General features: G+C 34.2%; 2 protein-coding genes across 2 annotated transcripts; one reads left to right on the top strand and one right to left on the bottom strand.

Annotated features, from left to right (window-relative positions):
* Positions 1 to 1284: 1284 nt before the first annotated feature.
* LOC143536356 (DEAD-box ATP-dependent RNA helicase 52A-like) lies at positions 1285 to 4475 on the top strand. Its single transcript, XM_077030364.1, has 10 exons — positions 1285 to 1531; positions 1989 to 2068; positions 2699 to 2779; positions 2880 to 2978; positions 3199 to 3294; positions 3372 to 3503; positions 3600 to 3674; positions 3898 to 3987; positions 4120 to 4194; positions 4282 to 4475. The coding sequence occupies exons 1-10, from the start codon at positions 1285 to 1287 to the stop codon at positions 4441 to 4443; spliced, it is 1137 nt and encodes a 378-aa protein (XP_076886479.1). The 3' UTR covers positions 4444 to 4475.
* Positions 4476 to 7181: 2706 nt separating this feature from the next.
* Positions 7182 to 10883, bottom strand: LOC143536407 (protein NETWORKED 4A-like). Its single transcript, XM_077030409.1, has 4 exons — positions 10807 to 10883; positions 9469 to 9522; positions 9248 to 9350; positions 7182 to 8665 (listed from the first exon to the last, which is right to left on the bottom strand). The coding sequence occupies exons 2-4, from the start codon at positions 9481 to 9483 to the stop codon at positions 7353 to 7355; spliced, it is 1431 nt and encodes a 476-aa protein (XP_076886524.1). The 5' UTR covers positions 9484 to 9522; positions 10807 to 10883; the 3' UTR covers positions 7182 to 7352.
* Between the last annotated feature and the right edge of the window lie 687 nt (positions 10884 to 11570).

Genomic DNA, 11570 nt, shown 5'->3' with positions numbered 1-11570 from the left:
ATTAGTAAAGCTTTGTCCACTAGACAACAAAGTTTGTCGGTATATGAGAAAGAATTATTGGCAATTATCATAGCTGTGAAACAATGGCACCATTACTTAATTGCTAAGAAGTTTCTAATCAAGACTGATCAAAAGAGCTTGAAGTATTTGTTAACTCAAAAAGTAACAACTCATTTGCAAAAAACCTGGTTATCCAAGCTAATGGGATATTCTTATGAAATTTCTTATAAAAAAGGTGCTGACAATGTTGTAGTTGATGGGTTGTCAAGAGTTCAAGGCATGGCATTATTTGAAATGGGCATTAGTCATATTAATCCTTTATTGCTTAATAGGATCAAAGCTACATGGAAAACTGATGAAAAGTTACACTCTATTTTGGTGAATATTGAACATGGGCAGGCATATCCGTATGTTACATGGGATGATCATTTGCTTAAAAAGAAAGACAGGTTATGGATTGGTGATGACAAGCAATTAAAACAAGACATTCTTTATCTTTTCCATTCATCTCCTGTTGGAGGCCATTCAGGTTACATACCAACTTTTTAAAAAAAAATTCAAGCTTTTTGTTATTGGAAAGGGTGTTCTAAGCAAGTTTATACCTTTGTAAAAGAATGCTCATCTTGCCAACAAACTAAATATGAGCCTGTAGCTTCACCAGGGTTACTACAACCTTTACCTGTTCCTAATCATATCTTCACTGATTTGTCCATGGAATTTGTTTCTGGGTTGCCTAAGGTACTAGGAAAAGATGTTATATTGGTCATTGTCGATAGGTTATCTAAATATGCACATTTTATTCCCCTTTCTCATCCTTATAATGCTGCACAGGTTGCTCAACTTTTCCTTGATAATATTTTCAAGCTACATGGTTGTCCTATGACCATTGTTTCTGATCGGGATCCCATTTTCTTAAGCCAATTTTGGAAAGACTTTATGAAGTTACAAGGTGTCCAATTAGCATATTCCACTGCCTATCATCCTCAAAGTGATGGTCAGACAGAAGTTGTAAATCGATGTTTGGAGACTTATTTGAGACGCATGACTATGTAGAATCCTCACAATTGGTTGAAGTGGTTAAGTCTAGCTGAATGGTGGTACAATACCACTTATCATTCCTCTCTTAAGTGCAGCCCATTTGAAGCTTTGTATGGTTTTCCACCACCACTTCATCTTCCTTATATTCCCAACGACACGAATGTGGAAGCAGTTGAAGCATTACATAGAGATAGAGAGGTTATGATTGCTAGTCTTAAACAAAATTTGATCTAAGCTCGCAATCGAATGAAACAAACAGCTGAATTGAAGAGAACTGAAAGACTGTTTGAAGTGGGTGATTGGGTGTATCTTAAGTTACAGCCCTTTGTTCAATCCACTATGCGTGTTAGAAAGTATTATAAGTTGGGCCCAAAGTATTATGGCCCCTTCCTGATTCTACAGAAAGTTGGAAAAGTGGCGTATAGGTTGGATTTACCGGATGATTCACAGATACATCCGGTATTTCATGTATCTCTTCTCAAGCGTGCACATGGTACGAGTGCTCCTCTAATTCCCTTACCAGCACTTCCTCGTTTTACTTTGCAACCTCAAGCAGTAATTGACCGTCGTGTAGTTAAAAGAGACAATACTGTTGTTACTCAGGTTTTGGTACATTGGGATGGCTTCTCAATCACTGAAGCAACTTGGGAGTTCTTGGATGATTTTAACACTCGTTTTCCTCATTTCCATTCTTGAGGACAAGAATGTTATTTGCGAGGGAAGATTTGTTAGATATGTTTTAATAAGTCTAAGGACTGGAATTGCAATACTTGATAGTTAGAGGTCTAAAGATGTAAAATCTTGTAGCTGTTCGTTTGAGTCAGTTAGTTTGGGTTAGTTGAGTCGTTGCATAACTACCCTAATTGAAGGTAATAGGATCAGCAATTGATTGTGATAATTCTCCCTCTCTATGATTCTTCTATCTCAATTCATGGCTAACATATTTACAGTATTTACACGGATTTCATATGTTGTTCTGGATGAAGCAGATAGAATGCTTGATATGGGTTTTGAACCTCAAATTAGAGAGGTAATTCTTGTGTTTTCATATCAATTTCAAACTCCTCCAATTTCATGCTCCTACTTTTTGTCTTTTTTATATTTATGGTCTTTTATGTAAGTTGCCAAAGTTCTTTAACACATGTCTAGTTCATGTGGATTACATACAATGAAGATACACGAACGTAAATGAATGAATGAAGATAAATGTACGTAAATGAATGAAGATACATGAACATAAATAAGCGAACATTACAAACATAAATGAATGAACGCTCACAAACACAAATGAACGAATGAGACAAGTGTTCATGTTCGTTCGTTTAACTAAATGAACAAAAAGATATGTCCATCTTCGTTCAAACGGACTTCCTGCCGAACAGTTCACTAAACGCGCTGTTTGTTTACAGGCCAAAATTCAGTGATCTTCTGAAAAGAATGCGACTTTGGACATGTGCTTATAGTTTTATTTATGCACTCTTGTGAAGTTCATCCTTTTGGACGAAAAGGACATAAGCTGCCATCCAAATGCATTTAAAACTTATATTTAACACTTCAAATATACAAACTCATGTGCATATGTACATTTCCCTTGGACCTGCTTTTGATAAATACCTAAAAAATGTATTTAATCTTATGTGTGTTTTTCTTCTGTTTCTAGGTGATGCATAATCTTCCAGAAAAGCATCAAACACTGTTGTTTAGTGCAACTATGCCAGTGGAGATTGAAGCACTAGCACAGGTTTATCTCATTTCATATTCTTTTGCTGTCATCATTTCGTTCTTACAAAATTGTTATTGGGCAGTTAAATTGAACTTTTCTTATATTATGTTAACTATAGGAATATTTAACAAATCCAGTACAAGTGAAGGTTGGAAAAGTGAGCAGCCCAACAGAGAACGTGTCCCAAAACTTGGAGAAAATAACCGAAAATGAAAAGGTACTTCAAATTTTACAGAATTGAGTAACTCATGAATTTGATTTATAACTCATTTACTACCCATAATTGAATTAACTAAAGAGTACCATCAATGAAAATCCTTAACAGGCAAAAAGGGCATTTTTTATTTCATACAAGACATAATTATAAAATAGCCTATACTTTAGGAAATTGATCATTCTATTATTTTCAGTTTTCTGATAATTTATATATGTTGCAGATTGACCAACTGTTATCTTTACTTGTGGAGGAAGCTGCACTGGCTGAAAAATTAGGGCACCAATTTCCTTTAACAATAGTATTTGTGGAACGGAAGGTATTTGCTTGTGAATCTTTTCTAATTTCTTTCTTATCATATTCCATTTGAATAATAAATTTTGTATTCTAATGCAGACAAGGTGTGATGAGGTGGCAGAAGCTTTGGTAGCTCAGGGTTTAAATGCGGTTGCTCTTCACGGAGGCCGAACTCAGAGAGAAAGAGAAGGTGCACTTCGTGATTTTAGACATGCGCCCACTAATATCTTGGTATGTCACAAAGCTTGTAATATTTAGTTAAATTATTTAAAATAAAAAAACATATTAATTACTTTTTTTGTTTTTATGTTGCAATTTGATTTTCAGGTTGCCATCGATGTCGCATCTAGGGGCCTAGATGTTACAGGAGTTGCTCATGTAGTTAACCTGGACCTTCCAAAGGTATTTCTTACTTTTTAGATTCGAACTTTAAACGAACCGTGACTTGAAATTGCAATAATCAGATATCCAGTTTTAAAACACAAATCCAAAAAACACCAAAGTGTCCTGGGATTTTGGAACCCTAGAATTTCTTTTATATCCATTTACAAGATCAATAGTAATTTAAAAACGAGCTTTTTTTTACTTTGCATCTGTGTTTGACTTTTGTTTAATTAAATCTCAGACAATGGAGGACTATGTGCACCGAATTGGAAGGACGGGCCGTGCAGGATCAACGGGTCGGGCTACTTCATTTTATACAGATCGTGATATGGTAGCCTTTCTCTATTACTTTATACTCGCTCTAATCTATAAAAGTTTTGCAACATATGGCCAAACAAAAATGTTTTTAAGACAAATGGTTATCTACAAATGATTCAATTTGCATTGTGTTTTCCCTTTTCAGTTCCTTGTATCACAAATAAGGAAAGCAATAGCAGATGTTCAATCTGGAAACACGGTAGCTTTTGCCACTGGCAAGGTATTTGATTACTCATTATATATTCTTTTAATTTTTTAAAGTTTTTGTTTTTATCTGTTTGACCGGTTTAATAATAATAATATGTAGGTTGCCAGAAGGAAGGAGAGGGAAGCAGCAGCTGCACATAAAGAAGCACAATCAAAGCTTCCACCGACATCTATAAACGTTGAAGACAAGTACAAATACATGATTGCACCCGCTGCAATGCTCAAAAAAGAGGGGTCTGCTGATGATGCTTGGGATGATTGAAATCACGCTAAAAAGGCATGACAAAAAGAAAACAAAAATGAAAAATAAGTCTGTTTTGGTCTACTGGTTATCGAATATGAATGATGAAAATAAGGTTTAGAGGTTGATAGATGATGATGATACTGTAGGTTGTGTATAATTTGGATTTCGAACTTGGTTTCTAGGACGTATTACACGAAAGCCTTTTTGAAAATACAAACCTGTTTTCGGTCTTGGTTGTGCTATTTGGTTATTTGTCATTGATGGTTGAACGAGTGTTTTGCATTTTCAAGTCGAGTTGGAAGCTCAGTTTGCGTTAAACTCTCACTAATGAGTTCCTTTTTTTCTCTTTTTTAATTTTGTTTTAATGATTGTGTTGCTACAATTTTGAATAACAAGTGGTCTTTAATTTATACACATCTTAAATAACACTAAACTTTTGGTCACATTATGTAGTCATATAGCAGCCTCTTGTAATGTATTATTCGAACAAGCTCTTTAGCTTGTACTCAACTCGAAAATATGTTCAAGTTGAATTTGATTTGAGTTTTAACAACCTAATTATCCACCACCATTCTTTTGCTTAAAATATTATTTCAAACTATTTTTTTTATTTATAAATGTAATCTTAGAACATTTGCAACACTAAGCAAAAGTTGATAAGCAATTCCAAATGCTTGTTAATGTTAGCTGGGTAATGTTCGCGGGCTTCTTGGCCAAATGCGATGCAAGCTTATGTTATGTAGAGTAATTATCTTTTAAACAAGACACATTTCTCTTTTATCAATCGTAAATCCGATGGTTCAACAATCTTAAATATATGCATAGTTTATGATTGTTTCGTTTGCGGAGTTTAAGTTAAACATGAAACATGTGTTTTTTTTATTTAATTCAAAAGAAAAATAAAACGACCGTAAACCTGATGGGTCAACACGAACATGTTATGTTTAGCTAGATATGCTCAAAAGTTCAACCCAATAATATCAGAGTTTGTTCAAAAGTTTACCTGAAAAATATCAGAGTTTTTATCAAAAGGGGTGTCTGGAATTGTTTATTTTCACCAACTGATAACTTATTAACTTTTTGAAGAGTAATAAGGTGTTTGAGATTGCTTATATTGTGAGAGAAAAAGTTTTAAAGTTACACTTTTATAATTTAATGAAAAGTTACAAGGAGGTAAAATAAGAAATCTCAAACACCCCCAAAATATGCAAGTAAATTCCATGTTAGATTTGCATCATATCAAATTCTAAATATGCTTTTTTTTTTGAATGAGCAACTTTATAGAATAGTAACCAACTTTCGTTACTGCATCAATTTGGTTACTCTAACTTTTTTTATGACAATTAGGTTACTCACAAGCTTTTTTTTTGTCTCATTTCCATCACTCAACTTTCACATATATACTAATCAAAGTTATTTTTTTTGGTAGATTATTATGATGACATGAAATATTTTCATTTAAAAAAATGTTAATGATGACATGGACTGGTGATAGGGAATTTAAAATTAGTCACATGGATTTTGTTTATAAATAAATTCAGAAAAAACATGATTTTTTTAATTATTAAGTTTTGAATAAATTTATTTTCTTTTCTCGAAAAACATCGGTATTCTAATTTTTTTTATTAAAAAAAATACGGTAGAGTAAAAGGATTAAATCTTTTCTCAAAAAGCATCAGTATTAGGGCTGACATATCGTGTATACCCGTACACGATAAGACACGAATACGATAAGACACGAACACGAAATGGGTATACCTGTACACGACAAGAAAACTTTTCGTGTACCTGTATCCTAAACACGAACACGAACCTGTTAATACCTGTAATACACGATAAGAGCTGTTTAGTAACACATATTTGACAACCTGTTTAGGGAATAATAGGTAGGTAAAGATTAATAACTTACCAAGTAAGAGGAAGCACCGGCGGGCGGCGGCGGCTCTGACAGCGGAGAGGAGAAAGTCCGATGAGGAAGTGGTGGCAGCGGATGAATCACCGGCGGGCAGAGAGGGGCGGCGGCGGCGAGGGGATCACCGAAGAGGGGCGGCGGGCGGAGAGGGGTTTGTCCAGAGAAGTGGTGGCGGCGATGGAGGGAATGTGGATATCTAAAATCTGAATGTAGAAAGTGGAAACGTGAGCTAGGGTTTGAGGATAATAATAGTTTATAATTATAATATTATATATATATTTAATTATAAAAATTTAACCAGATACCCACAGGTAAACATGTATTTTACCTGTTTAGACACGAAAATTAACAGGTAAATTCGTGTCTACCTGTTTAGTACACGAAACCTGTCAAGGCTTTACCGTTACTTGTTAAGGTCGTGCAGGTACGTGTCGTGTATTCGTGTCTCGTGTGTAAATTGCCAGCCCTAATCAGTATTCATTTTTTTATTAAAAAAAATATATTTTCAGTTTTATTAAAACAAATATTGTGTTATTTGATTGTTAATTATAATATCCATGCCATTAATTATAAATTCCATGTCATCAATAACAATGTAAATATCATAATAACTTACCAAAATGGTAAAAAAACCCTGATTGGTACATAAAACCCTGATTGGTACATACATGAAAATTGAGTAATCTAAATGAGACAAAAAAAAAAATTGTGCATGGCCGATAAAAAAAAGTTAGAGCAGCCATATTGGTTTAATAAAAAAAAAAAGTTTGTTACTATTATTTGAAGTTTTCCTTTTTTAAAACTACCCAATAGACCAAAAGTAAAAATGCAAAAAGACTTTTAGTTTAAATGCTTACAAAACGAAAACATAAATTAAAGAGCAAACATTGACAGACCACAATATATCAACATTCAACCCTTTACTTGCTTGCACTCTAGAAACCAAACCAATAAAACCCCAAGATTATTAGCTTGAAACGACGTGTTTAACCCGTTTATTTTAATCCCGTGACGCCTAAGATGCCATAACCGTGTGTTGTTTATTATGACCCAGAAAAGCTTGTCTCATCATTTGATACCCATCTCTATAATGCTCGAGCGAAAAACATAACTGTCGTATCACTTCTCGTTTCTCCTCAGCCTGTTCTTTAATAACCTCTCGTTGACTCGCTACTTCTTTTTCCAATTCTTCTATCGACTTGTTTGACTTTTCAACACGGTCAACCAACTCGACATGCTCTAAATGCAACTCATCCAAATGCCGACCCAAATCGTCGATTTGACCATCTTTTATAGTCAACGAATGCTCGAGCTCTTTGACTTTTACCACGAGCTCGTTGTTTTCAAACTTCAACTTCTCGATTTCGGTTTCGAGATCAGTTTTCAAAACCTTTATTCTTCGAAGCTCCTCGTCCGAAATTTGACAACGTAAATCGCATTCTTTAATGGTATCGTTTAACAGCACTTGTTCTTTTAATAGCTTTGTGACTTGTTCTTGAAGACACGTATTCTCTTCTGATAACGTTTTGTTCGCGTTTGATAATGTTTCTCTCATGGCTCGAATTTCACGATCGCGGTCCGATAAGTTCGTTTTGTACCTCGTGACTCGCTCTTGAATCTTCAAAACCTCTCGTTTTTCCTTCTCGAGTTTTGATTTCAAGCTTGTGATTTCCTTCGCTTGATTAGACGAACCGAGTTCGGTTCTTAATCGTTTCACTTCTTCCTCGGAAACACTAAGCTTTTCTCTTATTATTTTCAGCTCATCTTCGAGTGCCCGGTTTTCTTTGTCTTCCTCTTTAACATCATCCGGCTGAGGTGCTATCGGTGCCATCAGTTCATACTTTCGTAACTCGTTTTTCAATTTTTCATTTTCACTTTCCAACTCGGTGATTCTGATAATCAACCCTCGGTGATCACCGTTTCCCGATGCAATCGAGTAGTTATTAACAGAGGAGTCATCAGATTCCGACTCTGAATCCAATGTAGAAGTGTCGTCACCTATGGTTACCAAGTCCGAACCACTCCCACCACTTTTAAGACCCACAGGTCGGGTCCTGGTCCTGGCCCGAGGGTCAGAAAGCGGGGGTGGTTCAGTGCTAACATCTGAAACTCCTGACCCTTGAGATTGAAGGTCTGAGGGGATGTTTTTCTTTAACTCGCCTGTGATGTTATCGTACCGTTCGGCTAACGAACGGTACATTCGGTAAAACTCTTCGACATGTGAAATGAGTTGGGGTCGTTTTTGGTAGTACATTTCGGCTTTTTTGGTGAATGAATCCCCGTCTTCTTCGATTAGTTTTAACATGCGTTTTACACTTTGGTCCATTTCTGCAATCAACAAGTTTTGTGTTGTTTTATGGTTAAAAAGTTGGTAATTTGAATTAAAGATGTGTTTTAGGGGTCCCAAATTGATTAGATCACTAGATAACTTTATTTTGAAATATTTTGACTATGAAAAGAAAATTTAAGAAAAGCCCATTTTTTGAGAACATCATGAAAAATATTTTGGCACACTTATTATAAAAATACAATTTTAACAATTTGAAAAAATATGCGCATCCAACCAACTAATCAAAAAACGCCAAATAAGCTCAGCTGGCTAACGAGGATAAAATTTAGCCGCACAAAAACCTTAAAAAGCTCACAAAAACAACCGATCAAATTAAATCACATGTAAAGACAACAAAACATTTTCGCGGTCCGGTTTGATTGATTGTTTTCGTGAACCTTTTAGTACTTTTTAAGGTTTTTTCATTGTGTCGGCTCAGCCCGCTCTGCTTACCTGGCTTTGTCTAAATGCTTGATTATGAATATGTTTACTTTTAAGAAGGCTAAAAATCAATGCTTATTTTGGCAAAAAATAGGTTAAATGTCTAAATAATTAATAAATGCCACAATAGAATTACTTACCCTCAATATTTTCTGCAAGCCATTTAGAGTTTTTGGAGCTGATGTGGCTATCCCACCACCATGAATGTTTATTTCTTGATTCCATCCTTTTATAGCCCTTAGTCTGAAAAACATTTATTAACATACATGTATAAGCTTAATACACATAGCAAAACAAATATTATTTCCTCCTTGTCACCATAAGTTGACATAATATAAAGTTTACACAGAAGCAGGCTTACCAAAGAAGATGTCATTTTGATTGTTCCAAATTCGTGCTTCTAATATTATATATCCTGAAAAGAAATAAAAATAAATGAATGATATTATCTTTGTGTAGGAATGGCCAAGTTTTATAGTTTATATTCCCATCAAAGAATTGTAAATTTGACTCTTATAAAATCAAACACATGGAATGTTCAATTCTAAATTAGGGTGGAATATTAGGAAGACAATGACAGCAAAACTAAAGCGATTATTATTATTATTATTATTATTATTATTATTACTAAAAACCTTTTTTTTGAACGGACAACGAATCCTCTAAGCGGGATACTGACTCAATTCACATCAGGATACACCCGCCTTTCAATCCGGAACACCAAGTCTCGCCAACAGTAACTCGTTCAGATCAAGAATCCAACCAGTGAACACCACCTAGACGCTTAGCCTCCCATCATCGCTGGATGCCGCTTAAAATTATATATAAAATTAGCTTTGAATCTAAATAGGTAATTATTTAATTAAAGTAGTCAAATTGTGAGGTAAAGTAATAGAAACAAATCCTAATAAAACAAAACATGAATCGTTTAAAATAATAATAATAATAATAAAAAAAGGTAAAACAGTTAAAGACACAACATATGCATTCATCAACACGCATTAACATGCATCATGAAACGTGTCACCCAATACACTCCACAATACACGTTGTTGCAGCTTACGCGTGATAGCACGCGCTTTGAACCGCGAGTACCTCATTTTTATTATTATAATATTAATTAATTAATTAATTTAATAATAATAAAAATTAAAAATCAACAAAATATCAGGCGGGGGTGGAGGGTCGTGGCTTCCAGCCACGCGGTTTTCAAATTCAAGGCATTAATTTCATTTTTATTATAATTAATAATTGTATAAAACAGCTAATAAATATTCAAATTTAATGTTTTTACTTTTTTATTTAAGAAGCGAAATCGTTTCGGATATGTAACAGATAAGAATCACCAGAAGAAACAATTACAGAAAAGCCAAAAAGCGTGAATATTATTAATTATAATAATACTATCAAAAAGCGACATAATAATGTGTAAATAATTCCAAATATTTTTTTAAAGCTTATTGTTATGATTTCTATACTGTTGCTGAGATCTAGTAGACTAACTGTTGTGTGCAAATTTTGGAAAAAGAAAAACAAAATAAAAAAATATATGATATAATAATAATAATAATAAGAGAAACCGAGTAAGTGTTGTAACCTAGAATCTGAAGACGAATTGATTGAAATGAAACAGTAGGTGTTGATGGCAATAAAAAATATAAATCGGAAGAGTATTGTATAGATTAAGTGTTTGCCTTACCTGGTTTAATGATGTAGAAATGGATTAATTGTTGAAGCGAATTGAAGGGTGAGTTGAAGATAACGGAGGAAGAGGAAGAGGAGGAGGAGGAGGATTAATATTAGGGGAAAGGGTGAAGGAAAGGAAGCATGTAATAAGCGGTTTTATTTGTATTTTTCACATGCGCCTACATTTTGTCAACTATCGATATTATTATTATTATTATTATTATTATTATTATTATTATTATTATTATTATTATTATTATCCGCCCTTCCAAAACTGAATTCCAACCATTTCTTATTTCGTTGAAAAATTAGGAAAATCGAAACACGTTTTACAAACATAGAAATTAAAATAGTTTACTCTCCAATTTGTAGAGGTGTACAAATCGGTTTAAAACTTAAAACCGGTTTGGTTTGGTCAAGAAAAGTCAAAACCGGTTTATAATCGGTTTCGGTTTGTGTTAAGACCGGTTTCTTGATCATGTTATGATTGGTTTCGGCTCGGGTTTTGACTGGTTTTGGCAGGTTCGGTTCGGTTAACCGTTTTGATGGAGAAAAATACAAAACGGTTCTAAACATACGGTTTCAATCGGTTTCAAACCAGTTTCTACGTAATCGGTTTCAAACCGATTTAGTGTCGGTTTGATTTTCTGGTCGGATCGGTTAACCGGTTTTTTTGTCCACCTCTGGTCCCAAATATGTTTAAAGTATCGGTGCTACAAAGGTGCCTAAACATAGTTTAAGATTACATAAACAATGCGTTAATTATGCGTTAATTAG

Source organism: Bidens hawaiensis, unplaced genomic scaffold (genome assembly GCF_021521415.1).
Source record: "Bidens hawaiensis isolate Kalapana, Puna unplaced genomic scaffold, B.hawaiensis_p1.1 tig00010796_1, whole genome shotgun sequence".
In the NCBI taxonomy this organism is placed as follows: domain Eukaryota; kingdom Viridiplantae; phylum Streptophyta; class Magnoliopsida; order Asterales; family Asteraceae; genus Bidens; species Bidens hawaiensis.
Note: the sequence above shows the minus strand (reverse complement) of the source record. Positions and strands in the feature narration are given on the sequence as shown.